The sequence below is a fragment of the Lactuca sativa genome, chromosome 2 (genome assembly GCF_002870075.4).
Source record: "Lactuca sativa cultivar Salinas chromosome 2, Lsat_Salinas_v11, whole genome shotgun sequence".
In the NCBI taxonomy this organism is placed as follows: domain Eukaryota; kingdom Viridiplantae; phylum Streptophyta; class Magnoliopsida; order Asterales; family Asteraceae; genus Lactuca; species Lactuca sativa.
Window position 1 is genome coordinate 34145075 of NC_056624.2, and position 23380 is coordinate 34168454.

The 23380-nt window shown below is 32.8% G+C and overlaps 1 protein-coding gene and 1 long non-coding RNA gene across 2 annotated transcripts; both read left to right on the forward strand.

Annotated features, from left to right (window-relative positions):
* Positions 1 to 269: 269 nt before the first annotated feature.
* LOC111882646 (uncharacterized) lies at positions 270 to 2135 on the forward strand. The gene is made up of 3 exons (XM_023879019.2): positions 270 to 395; positions 1778 to 1822; positions 1935 to 2135. The coding sequence occupies exons 1-3, from the start codon at positions 270 to 272 to the stop codon at positions 2133 to 2135; spliced, it is 372 nt and encodes a 123-aa protein (XP_023734787.1).
* A 17430-nt stretch (positions 2136 to 19565) lies between these two features.
* LOC122196442 (uncharacterized) lies at positions 19566 to 20276 on the forward strand. The gene is made up of 2 exons (XR_006187887.2): positions 19566 to 19793; positions 19972 to 20276. It is a non-coding gene; the product is annotated as an uncharacterized LOC122196442 (long non-coding RNA).
* The last annotated feature ends 3104 nt before the right edge of the window (positions 20277 to 23380 follow it).

The following is a 23380-nucleotide window of genomic DNA, read 5'->3' on the forward strand; positions in this document are numbered from 1 at the left end:
ATGTCTTCTTATTTCTTGTCTTCCAATATTTGTGACTTTGGTCTTCGGTTTTCAGGTTTTTTTAGAGAGGAGGATAACTAGAGCTTGGACTGTTACTAGTCTTCTTTTTGTATTGCTTTGTTTTCTTTATTTTCTTTTTGTTGTGTTTCTTTGAATCTTCATTTATTGCTTCTTTTTCTTGCTTTTCTAATGTTTTTCACTTTTTTTGTTTGCTTTTCTTAAAAGTATAAGGGATTTCACCAAAGATAGAGGCTAAAAATGAATACCTAATGATCATTGACAGTGTTCAAGATCTACTAAAAAGGTGGGGAATGAATCATGAAAGGATGTTACAAAAACAATGTGGTCCCAAAAATGTGAATAGAGGGACCTACCTCAAAGTTCATCAATGTAAGGTGTGATAAACAAAACCTAACTAACTATCTACTCTAGAACCTAGAAAATTTTCCTAGCCTAAAAAGGTGGTGAGAATCTAACTAAGTAAGGCTCGGGTGAGACTCGGGAGTATTAAGGGGTATTCCTCCCAAAACCGAGATGCGATTCTTCAAAATATTCAAAAATAACTTACCAGGCTTTGCATGCATGCATCTTCCTGACTAACCACTTCCATCCGCACCTAAACCCAATAAAGCTACATGTATCTGAACCCCACACAAACAGTCCAAAAAGTGGTCTTTTCAGGCTCAAAATGTGTCTCACTTGTCAAAAACAAGGAATTCCATAACAAAACCCAGGACCAATACGTTATTCAATACATATGAACTTGGTCCATGGTACCCAAGAGGTGCGAATAAACATGTAACACCCCATAATTCAACCTAATTTTTTCGATTAAAACTTTAAGTATTTATTGAAATCACCACTGCAAGATCTCAAAACATTTATCAGAGTGACCTTAAAAGCCATCAAGTACACAAGTCCCCCTTTGATGCGATGCAATCGAGTCGTGCCCCTCCTTTAATATAAGAAAACCTGAAACATGCAAACCATAAATCATAAGCACAAAACATAGCGAGTTCCCCAAAATACCACACACAACACAACACAAATAAACATGTATGGGTAATCAACAACCCTGGGGACTATCAGCAATCCTAGTGGGCTAACAGCGCGCCTGGTGGGTTATCAACAACCCTGGGAACTATCAGCAGTCCCAGTGGGCTAATAGCACTCTTGTAGGTTATCAGCAACCTTGGAGACTATCATTAGTCTCAATCACACATAAACAACATAACATAATAATAACAGCTAGACCCAGCTGGTCATCACCGGTACAAATATTCTACCACACAGACTCATACCAATATGCAAGACTCACAAAGATAGCTAGCATCCTACGTACACAATTTAGTGAGCCGGTATTGGTGCCTTTGGCTCACAAGCACCGGGAGAAGACTTACCTGAATTGAAGAACTCTAACACACGTTTTATGCATTACTTTCACCCGCGAATCCATTAACACCATAACCAGATGAAATCTTAATTATTAACCTAAACCCCTCGAGTTTGAACCAAGGTCAAACTTGGTCAAAAAGTCAATGGTCAACGGAAGTAAAAGTTAACAAGTCAACTTTAGGCTGAGTACGCCCAACGTACTCAGCTATCGTACACAAGGCGTAGTCACCATCCAGGGACGGGGCTCCTCACAAGTACGTGTAGTGTACCTAAAGGTACGCCCATCGTACTCGACCAAAAGGCACTTTTCCATTAAGTGCTTAGGTTGCGTTTAGTTACGGAAAAATAGTTTTTTTTTCTGTTTTTCGTTTTCACTTTTCAGTTTTTTTTTCCGTTTTCCGTTTTCATTGGAAAATTTAGAAAACACGTTTAGTTAAAACTTATTCATTTTTCATTTTCAGTTTTAGAAAATTAGAAAACATGTTTAGATGTGTATTTTTCTATCAGTTTTCATTTTTAGAAAATTGTAGCAATGGTAGGTTGGGTGTGGGGACGGTGGCGATGGTGGGGGCAGTTATGGTGTCGATGATGGAGACAGTGGTGGTGGTGGCAACGGGGTGGCGATGGTAGTGGTGATGACAGGCGGTGGTGGTGGCGGCGACAATTGTGGCAGTGGTGGTGATGGCGGCGGTGGTGGTTCTGGTGATGGGGTAGTGGTGGTGCTGATGGTAGGTCAGTGATTGTGGTAGTGGTGTTAGGTGTGTGGGGGGGTGTGGGTGTGAGTTTGTGTGTGTGTGTGTGTGTTTGTGGGGTGGTGTCGGTGTGGGTATATGTGTGTTTTTTTGGGTGTGTGTGTTTGTGGGGGTGTGGGTGTGGGGTGGGTGCGTTTGTGTGTGTGTGTGTGTTTGTATGTGTGTGTGCTTGTGGAGGTTGGGGTGTGTGTGTGTGTTTGTGGGGGTTGGTGTGTGTTTAGGGGTGTGGGGTGGAGGTGGGGGTGGGTGTGGGTGTGAGTTTGTGGGGGGTGTTTGTAGGGGTTGGTGTGTGTGTGTGGGGGGGGGGGGGGTGGGGTGGGCTTGGGAGTGAGTGTAGGTAGGTAGGGGTGTAGTGGGTTGGGGGTATTAAGGTGAGGGTAGATAAAGGTGAATGGGGTGAGAGTGGGTGTTTATATTTTAGAAAAAAAAATTGAATTAGAAAAATATGGAAAACAATGATTATCAGTTTTTCAAAATTTTCAAACTTCTTTTTAATTTTAGAAAACGGAAAATTTTCATTTTCCATGAAAAATTTAGAAAAGTAGACGAACTAAACGCGTTTTCAAAATTCTCATTTTTCTTGGGAATTTTTTCTGGAAAATGGCTCATTTTTCCCCAACTAAACGCACCCTTAATCTCTTAAGCCCTTTCATCCAACACTTAGATCTGGTCCCACAACTGATGGGTTTTAAGCATAACAACAATTCCTATGTGTCTGTGCAACCCTAATGCTTTGGATCTAGGTGTTTCTAATTAAACATGCAAACTTGAACACAAAAGGAGAAACCCTAGGAAGTGTCTACAATTTTCGAAATCTATATAAAACAAGGGTTTGGTTACATACCTTGATTGTTATGTTGCAATAACAATGATTCCCTTGTAGATCTTGAAGCTTGAGAACTTAGTGTCACAAGTGTAACACCTATAATGGCTCACAAACACACAATGCAAGAGAATGATATGAGAGAGGAGGAAATCAAATCTTTGCATAAAGGGGGTTAAAAGGGATACTTACAAAATCTGAATGTTACTGTCACACCCCAAAACCATGAACGGCGGAAACGTTCTGGGGCGGAGGACATCATGTACAGTATCACAACAATGAAAAGTAGTAAACAAGCAAAAACATCATCCATTGCATTAATAATATAATTTTAATACAAGTGTGTTCTGTTAAATTATGATAAACACTAAAGTATAATTCAAAAATGAAAGATGAGTCTTGAATGAGCACCATCTTCTCTAAACCTTGCATTGGTATCTGTCTACTGTTGACCTGAGGATACAAGTTATTTTGAAAGAGAGTATCAGCTTTAAAGCTGGTGAGATCATAAGTATTTTAGTGTCTTAATTTGTATGTAAGTATTTGTATGTATGTGAAATGTAAGTATTTGTATGTATTTAAAATGTAAGTATGAAAACGTTTTGAACATCCTAGAAAACCATATGTTTCCTACTAAAAGTATCCTTCTACCAAGGCATCTAGTATCTGTGTGTGTGTGTCTTGCAAGAGTGTGTATTTTCCCAAATCTGACTACATTAACCAAAAATATAGTTTCTACATTACCGTGCATCGTGTGAATGTTCACGAAGTGAATGTAATGGGAAAATGAAATAGTACTATGGTGTAGTGTCAAACTACAACCGTACTAATTACCTTAAGTCTATGGTAATTTTGTAAGTACTATAGTATTTGTAATAAGTGACTACTTCTGTACTAATATTGCCTTATCTGAGGGATAAGGCATAATGTGATGGCTAGATCCCAGGCTAGACGCTCCCCTGTCAAAGGGATTTTGGGACCCATACACGACCCCTGCATATCTGCAAGCCGTGAACATCCACATTACTATGATCACTTATACCCAATATAACTATCACAATGCGTTGTGATTCATTGGTATAGTTAGATCCTGAAATCGTTCCATGCTATAGCACCTAGTGATGTCTGTTCTATTATCGTATATGTAAACGCGCTCATGTAAACGTATCTATGTAAACGTACTCATGTAAGCGTAATCATGTAATAGTATAGTAGTGTACTGTAATGTTCTGCGTGTGCTAGCTGTGCCGTGTGTTCTCTCTCTATCTAGCATGTATGTTTGTTTCTCATCACTATGTATTATTTTTGTTTCTCATCACTATGTATTATGTTTGTTTCTCATCACTATGTATTATGTTTGTTTCTCTTCACTATGTATTATGTTTGTTTCTCATCACTATGTATTATGTTTGTTTCTCTTCACTATGTATTATGTTTGTTTCTCTTCACTATGTATTATGACTCATGTATGAACTGACTCTTTGTATGATTCATTGTTCTAGTATTAGTATTAGTAAGACCCTAAACTATGCCTATTGTAGTTTACTAGTAATATAACTTGTACGTATGAACATGGAAGTATACCCTTGCTACCCAAGGGTATTGAATTGACTGGAAGAACCTTTATGACTATATATGTACACATGATACATAACTAATATTTAAACGACCCTTGGACGGATACCTGATACCTACCAGACCACATCCCAACGGTGAAAAGGAAATAGAGCGGATAGCCTTCCTAAGTCCTTTAAACATTTCTTATATAACTATACATATATAGGCATGCAATTGACAATATAAAAGCATAAAATAAGTTTTGTAACACCTTTGAACATGATTACTATCTAAGTAAAGGTCGACTTGATGTCGGCCTATAAAACGGTTTGAAAGTATTTGTTTGATAAAACAGTTTAAGTATAAAGAAACATTTGTTTGAAACACAATTGTAAATGAGTTTGAAATGAAACATACAGTGTATAATGAACAATTTAATAAGGATTTTTAAACATATAAAACGTTTATTAAAATCATCTGAAGAAAACTGTTTGGTAAAACAGCTAATGAGTAGTAAATCGTTTGAATGTTGCTTATTAATCACATGTGATTGATATAATAACTAGCATGATTCTAATTGTATCCCCCCCCCCCCCCCCCCCCGTAAAAACATTTAAAAACATTTAAAACATTGATTAAGGGGTATGAACTCACTTGTAGTGAGTGGTACGGATGAATTGAAGATGTAGGATTGCTAGGTGTCAAGTGAAGTCGTGAACACACTCTATGATCCTAGTTAATATATAATATTACATATATGTATCCAATTAGTCTTTAAACAACTAATAAACAAAGTCACGACACCCTAGGACATGCTAAACACTTTATACAAGTGTTATAAGTCTCAAGGATTGCATCTAAGTGTTGTAGGGAAGGGCTAGTGTGCTTGGGGTTCAAGGAACACTCCTTTAGGGAGTTTACAGTTTTGTGGCCACTAGCAAAAGGGTTTATGGTCGTAAACCCTTGGGTTTACGGTCGTAAACTCACCCTCTTTTTGACCATTTGTTGTTTGAAGACTTCTAAGCTAATCCAAGCATTCCTACTTCATGTTTAAGCCTTAGGAAGTGTTGTGTGGCATCAAAACACTCCTAAATGGAGTTTACGGTCTATGGACATTTCTCCATGAGTTTACTACCGTAAACTCTCATGGACTTAGGTATTTTGATGTTTTCAAGTCCTAAACACTTCAAGGTAATAACCTAGGTTAGATTCTAGGCATAAGGAGTAAATATGGGACATTTATACAACTTTTGGGGTGTTTACGGTTTTGGGAGATCCCCAAACCGTAAACACATATAAATGGGTGTTTTCTTGTGCTTTTTGTGTGATAAGCCCATCAAGGAAGGATCTAGACTTGTTACAAAGGCTTGTGAAGTACCTAGGCACCCTTTGGCACCATTGTTGGGTTATGAGCATTCTAACACTTCCTAAGTGTACATGCAACCCTAAATACCTTGGATCTATGTTTTCTCTATTATACATGCAAATAAGAACATCCAAGGTATTATCCTAATCTAGCATACAAAAACTATGAATGTAACAAGATAGAATACATACCTCTTGATGTAGCTTGATGTCTTCAAGCTTTAAGAGCTTAGCCCCAATAGTGTGGAAGCCTCAAGTGGAATCACAAATCACCAAGACACCTTGGAATACTTTAGAGAATATGATTACTTGGTTCTCTCTAGTGAAATTGGCTAGCCCTTCTTTAGTGTATCCACACTAGTGGCCATTTCACCAACCAAAGACATCTTTATATAGCTGGAGGATTAGGGTTAAACCCTAATACCCATGACCTTTCATTTCCTAGGATCCATGGGTTAAACACTCCATGGACTATCCATGAAAGCTTAGCCCAACCTAAATGAACTTGGCCCATTCCATATATATAAGAGTCCATATTTAATTAGTTCCTTTTTGATCACTTAATTAATTATAAATTAATTCTTGATCAATACTAATTAAATAATATGATTCCATATTAATATATTAGAACTTATAATATATTAATATTAATCGTAAACATACTATTCTCAAAAGATTATCCATATAAATTGTGTCGGTGAAGTGCAACCCAAATGGACCATGCCGGGTCGGGTCAAGTATATACCAAATATAGTTATGGACTTAGACATTAATCCAACAGTCTCCCACTTGGATAAGTCTAAAACTATTATTGCGTATGACTTCAAACCTAACTGGCAATCGTAGCTCTTAAAGCTGCTGTCGAACTCTGATCTTGTCAACGAACTTGTCCATTAGATAAGGGATCATATATTCCTCCATTCTAGATATCATATGGACCGAGACATGGATTATAATCATTCTCTCTGTCCATTTGTTGTTTCCCGATTTCCGATTTATGATGACTGACTAATTGAACAAATCAAATCAGTCCTGGCCCGGCCGAGCACTTCCATTTGTCATCATCAAATCATCGAGGGGCCCACAGATATCGCTTTTATCCCGAAGGTAAAAGGAACGGATAAACTTCGACTCATATGGCTTGTTCTACTACTTGTAGAATCATACACAAAGGCACGTTTTATAGCACCGAGTTACCGAATGCGGTTTCGTGCAATCAATGTACTACCAACTCATAGTAACAACTCATATCTCTAGGTTTGAAGAATATAAGATATTATCGTCTCATGATCACTCGTGATAAAATCCATGAAGTGATTCCAATGAGCGCGGGTTGAATCCAATACTCAGAACTTATGAGCACTCATGATTGCTGTAGCCTTGTCCAACACCTTAGACCTCTACAACCCATCATGACAGTCTTAATTCATATCTACTTCCAACATATGACCGACTGTGGATGGTTTGAATAACTTAGTCATTCCGGAAGAATAACCCAGTTTATTCGGGAAGTCAAAACATGCAAAGTGAAACACAATAATAATAGAATCCAATATGGTATCAACCCTTTGAACATAAATAAAACACCTTTTATTTATCACCATATGATTACACATTATTCATTGTACACTGTTTCAGCTATCAACTTTATTCTTGAATTTAAAACAATAGTTGTCCCATGCTCCAAGCATGTACACTATGTTTTCTTAAACACTAGTCATGCCACACACCAAGTATGCATACTATGTTTGTCTATGATCTTTACTTTGTGAACTAGATCAATTGAACATAACTTCAATGATTCTCTTTTCACACTCCCAAATCCTTACTGCAAATGCGAGAATTCCAAATTCATGCCATTTACAGAAATCTGTTAGATTCTAAACTTATATGCATTGATCCTCTTGTAACGATTATGCACAAAGTCAGAAAGACTTGACAACAATAATTACAGAGTATTCCAAAGGAGATCAGCTCCTTGGAAACATCCTTCTTGCATTAAGTTTCCTAATCTTAAACAGATTGAAAATTCTAACTTTGAAACATTTCCAGATTCCATTTTGACTATCACTTCTGAACAAGAGTTGCCTCCTTACAGATTATGTCAATATGGTCCTTCCAGAATTATCACTATACTTCCAACTGTCCTTGAGCAACCAATCTTTGGTAAACCTTAGATTGTCCTCGACAATTGTTTAATCCTTTTAGTCATATCCAGTTCTAAACCTTTTCCCTTCTTAATGCCCCAGGCATTTGGAAAATTTTAGAACGGATGATTATAGCACATGTAATCGATCCTATATCCGAAGCATATGGGACACGATTCATGATGTCTCACATAAAGACTAAACCAGTCTTTTGCTATAACATTTCCATTTCAATTTGCCAAGTTCTCATAATTCAGATTATGAAAAGGGATGCCGTAATCATAATCGAATTTTAGAACGCAAATAATGGACCCATATACAGAATTTCCTTATGTTGAGCCATTCCAACATGAAATTCATATATTTCCTTGACTAAATGATTAAAACCTCAAATCTAAACCTTATAGATTTGATATGAAGTATAATTTCCTCTCCCTTAATTATAGCAAAACAACTCTTTCCCAATTGAAACTTTTGTTTTTCTATAATTAACATTGCTAACTTGCAATACTTATCATAATTATCATGCTCCCACTAACATGATGATTAATAGCATAACACTTATGCTCCCACTAGCTTTGACATGTACTCAGAAATCAGCTGGACTTCTAGAAATCAATACTTCATTGACTTTCTTACCAAAGTTCAGATTTCTGATGCTAGATTGTTTTGATAAAGCTGTATCAAAATCATACACCTTCCCTTAGATAGCACACTTGTGTATCTAAACAATTATGAAGAGGGATGCCGTAATCATAATGTTTAGACCTTTTTGCCACTTCTCACAAGTCCAAATTAGTGTGCCGGTTAACCACACGCGCTCCACTAACGACTTTGAGAATGCAAATATCACAATTGCTATCTAGCTAAAATCTACTTAGTGAAAGTGTTTCCTCACCATCATTTTCATGAATCAGAGAGAAACCTTATGACACTTAGATTTAATGGTGTATGTGTTCTTATCCATGTGAATTGTCAAAATCATAGTCACAAGAAAAGGATAATGACAAATCCAAACTCATATGGACTGAACTCAATCTTAATTTCTTGCCACCTGGCAGCTCAAGGGCCTACCATTGCTTCCAAGTTGTTGTGCAACAAATTGAGAACTCTAAGAACTCATATGCAAAACCAACTTTAACTGGAATGGGCACAGAATATGTCAACACGATAGGTTATGAACCTCAAGTTGTGTGCTAGTGAAGAACTTTAGGTTTTATTCTTGATTAGTTCTTGAGACTTTCAAGACTTTTAAGACTCCCACTGTCCTCTTGACATATAAGACTCCCTTGTCAAACATCCAAGAGATAGTGCGGATTCTAATCAAGAAAAACACTTTACCCAATTGGCCTAAGTTGGTCTTTGTTTTATCCAAAACATCACAACTTACCAATTTCAAATGTACAAGAGTAGAAAACTTTTACTCTTACATTTGACAAGTGTTTTAAACCTTCTTTAAGACATGTCACTCAAATGACAATCTTGGAGTATGACTCTAAGACTTGTATTGGAACGAAGTACGACTCATCTTCTTGATTTAACCATTTCAACAATTCAAGTTCCTCTTCTTAGTCATAAGAATGCACTAAGATTTCCTTAGAGAACTAATTTTGATATGGTTTCTTAATCATTAAGATGATCACAAAACTGATACTAAAGTACTCTCCCATTTTTTCAGATTTGAGAAACTTTTATCCTTCTGCCTTATTTGATTCTTCTTATCGATCTTTAGTGGTGGACTTAATCAGTGCACAAGAATGTGTACTCGATCCCTAAGTCCTTTACTTGAATCACACATCCATGTGAACAAGTAATTAGTCTTAATTTTCCAAAACTTGAAAGTTCTCATTCATCATGCTATACAACTTGCATGATTCCAAGTTTCGGTCCAATTGAAACTTGGGTGATGAGAATCTTTCCTTATTTGGTAAATTTAGACATTACCACAAATGAAAGAATCAATTTCATACTTCCACTCTTGCTACTAATGGAATCTTATAAGCAACAAAAATTTCCACAGATGCCATTGTAAGGATATTTTAAAATGAATAAAATCAAAAATTTCCTTTTATTTTAAAACTTTGCGGAAAAACTATCCTTACAATCCATATGAAAACTTGTTGTTATCTATTCCTAAGCAATATCTCATAACTCCTAAGAAGTAGCTCAAGAATCCGATTTTTCAAACTATGCGATAGAAATCCATCTATGCGATCAGATTCAGCATATTCTTCCTTTAAGTTTCTTCACTTTCCTTTGATTCTTAAACCATCACCATGCGACCCGGTCACATCATGTATCAAGAATCTCAGAATAGAAACTTAACAGAGTTAGATAGTGGATTTTACCTGAAGTAGAGTCAAACTTATTGACTTTAACATCCTTAGGTAAATTTGGCAGCTTCGCAACCAATGCCCTTTCTTTGGCAATACAAACATATGGACCCTTTGATAATGGTACACAGGACTATCACAGACTTAGCTTTTCTCTTTACCATTTGGTCAACCGAGTTGACTATAGCCGATCCCTTTCCATTGGGAAGAGAATGCTTTACTGGATATCCAATGTCATCATTGTCAATGTCCATAAAGTTTTAGGAAGTTGATCTTAACAAATAGATAAGATCATTAAGGGTCTTGTCATAGTCTTTTTCATAGGTGTTCCAAAAGAACTCACTATGTGACTTAGAAAGTAGTTGAACCACCAACTTTCTCAAGACTTTGACACCCAACTCTCCCGGCTTGTCAATATGTGACTACATCTCCAAGATGTGACCACACCTAGACCTTGCCTTGCCTAATAGGGCCTGAGTGACCTTAAACTTTTCAAGAACTTGTGGGTTAGGGAGAATAATTTGAAGAGGTGAAGAAGTATGATATCCATGGGACATCATCTTCATTAGGAAACCTTGTTTCAAGAGATTTGGGAAGATCATAGGTGTCTAAACCAGACATCTTTTGGGAGATATTCAAGATAGTTGATTTAAAGTCCTTAATATGACACCCAATATGAAATATTAAGACTAGGACCCAACAAACTATTTTATAACTTAGAAGAGGTATGCCGTAATCCAAGCTATAGAATATTTGAAGGTAGGTGAATGACGATTCACCAATTTCCACCAAGATAAACGAAATGAATTATTAGGTTTTAATTGGTTTTGAAACTCCTAGATCTTTGAGATTCATTGAACTTTTCAAAGGCATGTTTCAATCTCGAGTGTGCCCTTCAGGTTTTGTGACTGGGATGCCGAGGATCACAAAACAAGGTGTGAAGTAACCATGCAAATCACTTGGTACCCTTAATAAATTACCCCTCAATCGATGTGCCGGTTAACCACACACGCTCCATCGATACTATGATAAATATTAAGTCACCCTTTACCTACCTTGTTAAGTCCAAGTTAGTGTGCCGGTTAACCACACACGCTCCACTAACGACTTAGACAAAGTGTAAAGTGTAATTTCATGGATTAGCACCTTATTCACATTTTTCCTAAGTAACTAAGATTGGGTATTATTAAAAGTTTAGTTACTTAGTATTTTCATTAATACTTTTAATGAAGGGAGAATTATAGTCCTGTCAAACCCGTTCGGCTAACGACCCTCCACCGGTCAAGCAAGCGGTGGGTGAGAGTGGACACCCATTAAGTTGCCATTTTATAGGCAACAACCTTATACCCACCTTATAGACCGGCTTCGTGAATGAGGCGTACTAGCGGTAAGACTGACTTTACTCTTATACATATATATATTATTAACTTATAATATTATAAAGTATAAGGGTTGAATTTTAACTTTTAAAATTCTAAGGGCTAACTTGGAATTAAAGTATTCATTAGAGAAAACTTTACAAATTCCAAAACTTGAGGGCAAGTTTTGAAACTATTCAAAACTAATTAATTCCATAACTTATGTGTTTAAAGTAGCTTTAATCCAAAAACTCTTCAAGTTCCATAACTTGAGGACAAGTTATGGAAGACTTTAAACTAATAAAAGAATTAACTTTTCTTTATTTTATAACTTATGGAATTAATTAAGGTTACACCTTTTTTTTTTATTTTATTTTATTTTATTAAATGAAGAGACTCTTGGTCCTCCATAACTTGAGGACAAGTTATGGAGTCATAAAACCATTTAATTAGAACTAGACTCTTCATTTTTGTAACCTTTGCCAATTTTTATGAGTTTTATGATTCTTAAATGTGACTTTTCATATAACTTGAGGACAAGTTACAAAAACACATTTTAGAATCAATTCTTAGATTAATTTGGATTAAAACCAACTATCACATAATTTTATTCATTAATCTAAATTCACTCATAAAACAAGGTAACACAAAAAACTTTTGGTGATCCATAACTTATTCTTAAGTTATGGAATCCTTTAAAACATTAACACCAAATTTTGTAACTCCAAAAAAAAACTTTGAATGAATTTTTTTTTTAAAACCTTTTCATATCCATAACTTATGGAGGTTTCAAAAAAAAATAAAACTCTTTAGATCAAACTTTTAAAACTAATAAAATAATCATATTATTTTATCTTTTATTAAATTTGACCTAATTCAACTCATAAAGCAAATTATTCAAATTTTACAAATAATTAGTTTTTCACTAGAACAAGTAATTATCTTAAAATTTGACAAACTTCATGTTTTTTTTTCAACTTTGAAAATAAAATATTTGCATCAATATAACAGAAAACAACCCGTGTCTCTGATACCACTGTTGGGTTATGAGCATTCTAACACTTCCTAAGTGTACATGCAACCCTAAATACCTTGGATCTATGTTTTCTCTATTATACATGCAAATAAGAACATCCAAGGTATTATCCTAATCTAGCATACAAAAACTATGAATGTAACAAGATAGAATACATACCTCTTGATGTAGCTTGATGTCTTCAAGCTTTAAGAGCTTAGCCCCAATAGTGTGGAAGCCTCAAGTGGAATCACAAATCACCAAGACACCTTGGAATACTTTAGAGAATATGATTACTTGGTTCTCTCTAGTGAAATTGGCTAGCCCTTCTTTAGTGTATCCACACTAGTGGCCATTTCACCAACCAAAGACATCTTTATATAGCTGGAGGATTAGGGTTAAACCCTAATACCCATGACCTTTCATTTCCTAGGATCCATGGGTTAAACACTCCATGGACTATCCATGAAAGCTTAGCCCAACCTAAATGAACTTGGCCCATTCCATATATATAAGAGTCCATATTTAATTAGTTCCTTTTTGATCACTTAATTAATTATAAATTAATTCTTGATCAATACTAATTAAATAATATGATTCCATATTAATATATTAGAACTTATAATATATTAATATTAATCGTAAACATACTATTCTCAAAAGATTATCCATATAAATTGTGTCGGTGAAGTGCAACCCAAATGGACCATGCCGGGTCGGGTCAAGTATATACCAAATATAGTTATGGACTTAGACATTAATCCAACAACCATAACTTGGTGTTTACGGTTCAAGAACTTCTTGAACTGTGAACACCTTGTTCTTGGTGTTCTAGGGTGATTTCCTTGATGTAAAGATGTATAGCAAGCTTTAAAAGACTCTAGGATAGAAGTACTTACTTTGTGGAAGCTTGAAAGGAGCTAAAAGTCCAAGAACACTAGTGTGTGTTCTTGGTGTTCTTGATGAAAAGGAAGAATCAACCTTTTTGGAATGATTTCACGGTTAGAAGTGTTTTAAAACACTAGATCTAAGCATATAATCACTTAAGGAAGCTAGAAACACTTACTAGATTGAAGATCTTGAAAATCTTTTTGGATGATACTTGAGAGAGAATGGTTTTGGATCTTGAGGAGTTTTGGAAAAAGTGAAAATAATGACTAGATCTTCTATATATACTCAGATTTAGGGTTTTTGTCAGAAAATATTTTATTCAAGCAGTAAACTCTAATTTCTTAGAGTTTTGGAATAACTGCATTGCATAATTACCCTAGAGCATCCTCTCTCCTGTTATCACTAAAGTGTGAAATCCTGAAATACTCAAACTTATTCTAAAAAGTCTAAAAATTGACAGCAACTATTCTGACTTCTATTGACTTGATATGTTTGTACAAAATAGAAATTTCGGGTTGTCACAGTTACACCACTAGTCATCAAGCTCATATTTCTTGTTGTCCTCCAAGTCCATTTGCTTTCCACAAGTCCTGAACATCTCTGTTCCGCTAGTTTTCTCAAAATCTACAATTATGCTAAAAAAAACTAGAAAGTATCTGAAAAAGTCATAAAATAAGAAAAAAGAAAATATACATGATGATTAACTAAATTGTTAATGAAATATGCTAAAATAAACTATAAAAAGAAATAAATAAAATGAAACTATCACAACTTCATAAACTTGCTAAATTCTCATAATCGGTCATTTTTGCCCTTTTGGTCATAAATTGACTAAAAGTCAACTTTCTTTAAATTTCAGGTTCTTACACTCATTCTCTCAGATTTCAACGAACACATAGTAGGTGTGTATATGGATTTAAGTTTTTCATATTCTTGATCTATGCCTCGAATTAGAAATAGTTTCATTCTTTTTATTTTTTATATTAATTATTTCCATAACTTTAACCTTTCATGCTAAAAAAAGGGAAATGCTGAAATCCTACGGTGTGCCTTGCACGTGGGTGTTTGAATAGAGAAATTAAAAATCAAATAAATTGAGGGACTACGCACGTAATAAAAACATATATGAAGGATTGTATGAGTTAAGAAAACCAAATTACGAACCAAATGCACAAACCACCCAAAACTACATGGACTATTCATGTAATTTAATCTTAATTTTTAAAAAATGGTGGACTGGACCAGCTTTTGGACCGGGCCGGTTTTACAGAAATTAATGAACATTGGACCGTACATGTTGAGGCTTACTGGGTACAGCTTCAGTCTAGATTCGGGTTCCTGGTTCTTAGACATAAAAGTGAACATTTGGACTGGACCGAAGCAGACTAACTCTTGGATTGAACTTGTTTTTGCATAAATTGGTACATATTGGACCGGACTTGTTAAGACTTACAATGTTCATATCCCGATTTGATTCTCTTATCTGATTCGGAGGTTGAAATGTTCACCCCTACTCTAACTACTTCTATAATATAATATATTGTTTGTAGAACTTTTTTTTTTCCATTTTTTAAAAGGAGTTTGTTGGTTTGTAAAAATTCTATATTAGTGCCTTACTTGCAATATATTAGACTACAGGGAATGAGATTTGATGAAGCTTGGCAAATCCGAGTTGCCACGAACTGAGCATGCCAAGTTCAATGGCTTAACTTGGCAAGTAGCTATAATGGTCTCCGAAAATTCTCCCTTGCTACACTTTCTATCCCAAATGTAAAATATGTAATACTATATTACATTTCAACTTTATAAAAGTTGAAATTTGATTTATTCCGTTTGATATTTAATACCCTTTATTGATTCAAATAAACCCCTTTTATTTATATAAGTTAAGTTATTATTATACCTCAAAAATATAATTTTATTTTATAAAGTTCATAAAATATAATCAATATTTTTATTGTTTTATTTGAAAATGTTGGTGATACTCAGTAAAAATAATTTATTAAATTGATTATCTTTTATATAAATTAATTTTAGTTTAAAAAATATAATATGATAAAAATTATTTGTTTAAATTGATTATTTTTATATAAATTAATTTTAGTTAAAAAGAAAATAACATGATAAAAATGGCAACCCATGCCTCTAAAAACCAAAAATTTTGAAGTAGCGTATTCAATTCTATATGACGCTTATTTGTTGTGTGAGATGTATTGAGAAGCCCAAGTTTCTATAAATTATGTTATTAATGATTAGTTTGTATATTTGATCATTAGTTTGGTAGGTTTTATTATATGAAATTATCTAGTACTATAATGTTGTATCTTAAAATACAAGACGAGATTAGTTGATTGCATCTATAATAATTTTACGGAATAATATATCGTTGTAGTATACATCAGATTCTACATGTATGCATCATCAAATGTATTTAGTTATGTCATTAAGTTCAGACGGCAAGATGCGAGCATTCATAACATTAGAAAAAAACAAATTAATAGTTGAGAGGTTAAAACTATTATTATTATTTAACGACATTATTGATTTGTTTGTTATTTTCTATTATCTCCATACTTAATAAAAACCTCTACTACATGCCACGTGTCATCTTATTAACACTGTCTCCTGCCAGGTGTCTTTCCACCATCAATCTTCTATTTGCTTTTCCCGCCCATACAATCACTGCATCCATTGAAATCGAATCCCTACATATCAGCATTTTGGTTGACTTAATATGCAGAAATCATATCTTATATCCTAAAATTAGGCCTTAAATTAGGTAAATCCCATAAAATCACGCCATACATGAAGTTAATTTGCTTTCAATGGAGGTTAAAATTAGAAAAATTGCATCTCGCCGGAATGCTCGACACTAGAATTCGTTCCTTCGTTGGATCCAAAACACTAATAATCTAGGTTCTTTTTCTGTATTTTATTGTATTTAAACCTAAACATCATCATTTGAGTTTTGAAATCGCTTATTTTATTTACAAATCACAAGTTTTAAATTGGATCCGGTTGTTTTTGGGAGAAAACTTTGTGATTTATGGAGTTTTGATGTTTGATGCAGATGATGGTTTTTGGGGATTAAGAATTAAGCGACAAGATTTAAATTTTCTTGATTCTTCTCCGTTTAGTTCACTATCATCTGCATTCGTTGTCTTGGAGCCAAGAGAAAACCACGCTTCAACCATACATTAGTCCTCTCTTATCCATGATCGGTAATATCTTCAATGGAAAGCCCCCATAAATTATTCTCGTGTGTGTGGAACATACATCAATTTCTTAACCACACTTCTACCACACAGGACCAGACACCTGTACGCCTCCACCAAAATACCACTCCCTAATCTTTCTTCCTCTATCGATCTATAGAAGCAAGGGTGAAACCTGGGTTTATTTTTCCGTTTTTCTTCCATAATGAAAACATATCCAGTTTGGGTCTTTATGATTTGTCTGGCTTTATGTAGAATTTATCTGATTGATTTTTTTTATTACCTTGTAACACACTTATAAATTCAACTTGTTTACAACTCATTTCTACCCACCTCCTGTTTCCGGTCTTTCTCCAGAGTTCACAACCCTAACTCCAATTTCAAGGTAGATTGAGAAATATGTGTGTATGTGTAGATATCTGTATATGTATTAAATCTATATATATATATATATATATATATATATATATATATATATATATATATATATATATATATATATATATATATATACACACGATTTTGTTATGTTTGGTTAACCTATATATCCTTAAATTTTTAGGCATATTTATGGAAGCTTGGTGTACTAATCTCTCAATTACATCACTCCTAATCTCTCAGTTACATCACTTCAGGTCATGTCCAATATGCATAGAAGCTTGGTGTACTAATCTATTGTTGATGTGTTTTTTCGTTGGTAATATAAATCCCAATAAACAACTACTTTTTGTGTGATTTTATTCATGAATATTGAAAATTAAAAATAATTGTTAATGATTGAGGAAGCCATTTTAAGCTGATCACAATCGTACATGACCTGTTTGATGTTATGCCTGAGTGGATTGATTCTACATATAAACTTCATGTGTAGTCACTGCTCTGGTAGCCACATATCAAATTTTATAATCTCCTAGACAATTAAATAAATGTAGTTCTACCGGTGGCGATCCATGTGGAGAAAAAAGGAACGGTATAAGTTGCTTAGGGTCAATAGTCGGTAAACTATTGTTGTGTTAAATTGTCTATTGTGAAAGAGTTTTAAAAAAATTAAATACTTTATGTATCTCATGTTATTTTTGGCACTTCAACATGCTTCGATGGAAGCTGAAAGTTGTTGTTGAAGAACACTTTGATAGAATTTCAACCGACCCATGTTGTGTGTAAAGACTTTTCTAGACGGAAATTAGACGACTTCCAAAAACTAACTTTTTATTTATATGATAAATAACATTGTCATTGTCCTTATTCAATCATAATTCAAAATAGGGCTGAAGATGCAATTGGTGTAACTAATAAATATGAATTCTGAAACCATGTCTTTACATATGGTAGTTTGACATCCAATGCAAAGGAAGCATGATTCACTGAAGGTATTCAGTAGAAATCGTAGCATATGACTCCAAGTTTTCTTCTTTACCTTTTATATATTTTTTTAAAAACTATTTTGTTTGTTTCATCAACATATTTGTTTTACTGATTTTTGATTTTTGTTTTTTTTAAGATTAGGAATTGGATTTTTTTTAATAGTTATGATTTATAAATATGGTGCGATTTAGAAGATCAAGATTATGTGATGAAGATAAAATGAAGGTAGGTGTGAGCGTATGATGGATAAAATAAATATTTTAAATTTGTGTAGAAGAGGTGGAAGTGTTTTTTTTTTAAATTGTGCTGGTGTGTATCTAAAGTTTTTTTCATCAGTGATGTTTTCTTTTATCGAGTGGCAACATTAATTGTTTTTATATATATGAAATTTATTTCATAAAAGTGTTTTCCATTTGGAGCTTTCACATGAGTGGCTGTATATTTAAAATTTTGGAACCGCAATTTTTAATAGTCATAATTTATGTTTTAACGCTAATGTTTTTTTATATATAAAATATAATTTAATTCTCTCCCTAAATGGGATTAAAGAGTTCATTTTAGGGATTCTACTTTAAAATGATATTTTTGTGCCTAAGAAATGATAAAATGCAAGAAAGTATTGATGCAAGGTTCTATTTTTTAAATGCAAGAAAGTATTGATATGAATTTTTATTTTTTGAATAAATTAAGTATGAACGAAGTACTGATGCAAGTAAGTATTTTTCATGTGTTATTGAAATTTATTAGAGTGATTTAATAACAAAACATAAAAGTAGGATGTTTAAATTTGCAAGTTAATAAAGGTATATTGTTATTTTGCAAATGTAGTATTAATTATAACGTCCAATAACTAATTAAAATTGTTTTACATATTCACCCGTGTAGTACACGGGTTACAACCTAGTTCTATAACAAAGTCATGTAAACATTAAAACATATGATCCATGATAGAGATAATCAAGGTCCGATAACATTTCAAAATTGGGAAATATGTGTAAGGTCGGGACGTCGGGTTGAGTCGACGTGAAATACTTTTTGTCCACATTTATTTTACTTTTGTTATAAATATTTAGTTTATTAAATATGATTATAAAAAATTATTATTACAATAATAATCTATTTCTTTTTCAAAATACAGTAAGAAGTTAGCTGCATTCAAAATAAATTTTGACGGTTTTCAACCTTTTTTACTATTCTCTATATGGATCAGTTCTCTTATTTATTTTAAACGTTATTTTATTTTTGACATATTAAACATAAACCAAAAGCAAATTAACTCTTTCATATATATAAATGGATAAAAAAAAAATAACATCTATATAGCTTATCTCCTTTATATAGTTTCTTTATGTGCCAAGCATATACTCCTTTTTGCTACAAGAATATTCCATTTCATAAGTATAAAATCACATTTAAAATTTACATATTCAAATCATGAGTTTGAAACTTCTAAAAACGTTATTCAATCCCTCTTTAAATTCATATATTAGCAGGATTTAGTAGAGGCTGAAGATGTCAAGAGAGGGGAGGTGTTGAGATCGATTGACCATTCAGAAGGTAATCAATCAAATGCGAAGGTATGACGTCACAAGTATTTGAGATTAAAACTTATGAAACTGCATGGCTGAAAATTAAGCTTTGAAGATTGATGGATGATATAGAAAGTTAAAGAAAGAAGAAAAAGATTGAATAGCACCTTGTTTTAAGGATTTATGATTAAAAATATTTATATTTCTCGATTTATTTCTCCTCTAGAAATCAATAAACATGATGGTGTGTTGGATGAAGGATGCAAGAGAGACCTCCATGTAAACACTCTTTCTTTCTTTTGAAGGCGTATAGTAAAGCTTGAGGGTCATTTTTCTAATGAAAAGTATATTGAGTATTTTATGTAATAAGTTAGAAAGTAGAATAGTGAAAATTTTGCAATATTTAGTATTTTAGAAAACATGTATGTAAATAGTAGTTTGCTTCATGATAATAACAATAAATTTTTACTAAATTAATTTGAATATTATGATCTATGAACACCTATAAATTAACATAAAATCTTTCAATTATTTGAATACTCTTATTTATTTATTTTTAATAATAAAATAATACTATATTACAAAACTAAAAAACAGAAAAATATAGATATTATTAAATAGCATCTATTGTCATTGTCAATTGTCACTCTCAATATGTATAATATCCATTTTAAACAATTTTAATTTCTTTTATTATCTTTTAGCTTTTGATTTCATTCACAAATGTATTGAAAATCATAATATTGAATTTTAATGAATAAATAGATTAATTTCAACATGTTATTTAATATAGATTTTTGACATGAGATATATATATTTGAGACATGAGATATATATTTGGGACTTAAGTGTAGGAAATTTTGGTAAAATAAGTTAAACAATTTTGTAAGGAAATTTTGGTAATTTTAATCCTTTAATGGGATTGCTATATGTGGCTTTTATAAGTTCTTTAACTTAGATGGTGTGTGAAAGCATAACAACCACTTGAAGTGAATAAATATCAAGGTTCTAAAAAGTTCGTCATGGCTCCGTCATGGCGCGCCACGACTCCAAGGCTTGCACTTGCCGCCAAGCTTTGCCAAAACGCCGCCTTAACTCATATATGTGTATAAAAATGAATAATAGTTGAAAATACATATAAAAATATTAATTATATAAAAAATTGCCGCCTTAAGTGACGCCTTACAAACGTCATGACTCGCCAAGGCTCGGAAAAGCTTGAGGCTTGACATTACCATCAAGTCATGCCTTACGTTATTTAGAACCTTGATAAATACCAAGAGTATATATCCTGACACCTTATTTGTAAATGATTTTGGTATAAACCCATGCCATAAGTATATTTATTTGTTGGTTGACTCGATTCCAGGCACTTGGAATGGTTAATACATTGGTTTTGATCGTGTCGTGTTTTTCTTAAAATTGTTTTAGGATTTGCTTAATATTTAGTGACCTTTGTGCTATCTCTCAACTCTACTAGTTAAGTCAACGACAAAAATATTAGGTAAGTAGCATTTTATGAGGAGTATCCACGCTATATATATTAAAGGTGGGTCACTTAGCCCACCTATTTTTTATAACAAATTATATAAAAATATAACCAGTAAATTACATGAATGGTCCCTATGGTTTAGGATAATTTACACGTTTGGTTCTTAACTTATTTTTTTAACTCGGAAGGTCCTTATTGTTTGTTTTTGTTACACGATTGGTCCTTACTGTTTGTTTTTGTTATGCGCTTAATCCTTGTCTTACCTAAAAAGACTATTATTTAAATAGGGAAAAATGATGGGGTCCGTAAGGTAAGGTGAGAAGGATGTGGTTGAGGGTGTGTTTATTTAAATAAATTAAAAAAAATCAATGACAAAATAGTCTTTTTAGGTAAGATAGAGATCAAGCGTGTAACAAAAACAAACAGTAAGGACCTTCCGAGTTTAAAAAAATAAATTATGATCAAACACGCAAATTACCCTAAACCGTAGGGACCAATCATGTAATTTACTCAAATATAAAATTGTGAACTATCATTTTAAATGAATCATCTTATGCTGATGGCAAAAAAATATGTATAAATCAAGATTTTTGAAGCTCGCCTTTGATTTATTTATTTGTTTAAAGTTTCTATTTTGTTCATTTAAATAGTGAAGACTCACCAGTGAGTATCCATACACCATATGCTACATCCTAGTTTGAAAGGGTAATTATTTGAAAGGAGAAAACTTAAGTTAAACTTAAGTTAGGAATCAGATGCATATCCATTACATTTAAGTAACTAATGTTAATAAAAATAGACAAATGGTATGTTAATTATTTTTTATCGGGGATCAAAACCACAACAAAATCTATATTCAAAGACTAAATCGTTAAAGAAAAAAAAGTTAGAGACTAAAACTACATAATTTCGTTAACTTAAGGAACCAATATACTTCTGTAATCTATTTACTATATGTATAATGACTTACTATTGGCCAAATGAATAAACTAAAGAAAGATGCCTAATCTGACCTGGTGAGCAAACTTAAAGATGCCATCTTTTGTTTAATATATACTTAAAACACATGTTCTTTGAAATCAAGAGATAAACATTGCTTTAAATACTTGAAGTCTCTCAAGTCTCAAACAATTAAGAGAGGGAGTTGTAAGTGTAAGGAGCTGAAGAAGGAAGAAATAACACAAGAAGTTGTAATTTAGGTAAGCTTTCGATGCTATCTTGGTTTCTATATTCTCATAAAACTCTAAGATCTATTGATAAACAGTTGCAACTTGCAACATATAAAATACATGCAAACAAAGAAAATGTAAAATAAGGTGTCTTAATCACTGTGTAAACCAGTTGCAAACATAAAACATCTATATATAGGGTCTTGATTTCATTTTAATCACTCTATGATTTAACTATTAAAACTTTATTTCTGTTTTATTAATTAACCAATTGTAAATAAATATACCAAGCATAACATTGTGGTAGGTTAATCATAAACAACAGTCTACTTTCCATATCTTTTGAAAAAGCTATAATTGCTTTGAAGGACAATGAGTGAATGAGGGACGAGTTTTTTTTTTTTTTTTTGGTAAAGTAACAAAACGTCAAAAGCTATTTTTATTCTAAATAAAAAAACATTTTGTAGTGGGTAATTTCTTACTATTATTGATAAAGATATTTTTGTTTTGTTGTTTTTCCCTAAAACCTCTAATTCCAAAAGCTTTTATTCTAACTAATTTTCTTTTTCAAAAGTTACTTTTAATTAGTTTTTTGGAAGCATATATCTTTAAATATTATATTTTTAAAAACAATTATTTTTTCTGCACACTTCTACACAAATAAAAAGAAAATACAGTTTTTAGTTGAAAGCTATAGCTCAAATCATGAAGATGGAACTATCAATATATACACAAAATGCAAATTTATTTTCTTTTCATTTCTCATTTTTTTTATCCTAAAATAAAAACTTTAAAACTCATATTCTCGAACAATTCTTTCTTTTTTTTTTTTTTTACTTTTTTTTTAAAACTCTTAAAATCTTATAAAAAATTCTTGTTAAACATACTTTTAAAGTTTTATGATGTTTTTCAAAGTTTAAAATCTATAAATTAATTTATCCCTACATTTTATTTTTATTCTACATCATTTATTT

What these genes read in the sequence shown, in the direction of transcription:
- LOC111882646 (XM_023879019.2), top strand. Translation starts at nt 270, where the DNA reads ATGATCATTGACAGTGTTCAAGATCTACTAAAAAGGTGGGGAATGAAT. An exon ending in TCAAAGTTCATCAATGTAAG is followed by an intron (nt 396 to 1,777) that starts GTGTGATAAACA and finishes TTCACTTTTCAG; the next exon opens with TTTTTTTTTCCGTTTTCCGT. An exon ending in TTGGAAAATTTAGAAAACAC is followed by an intron (nt 1,823 to 1,934) that starts GTTTAGTTAAAA and finishes TAGCAATGGTAG; the next exon opens with GTTGGGTGTGGGGACGGTGG.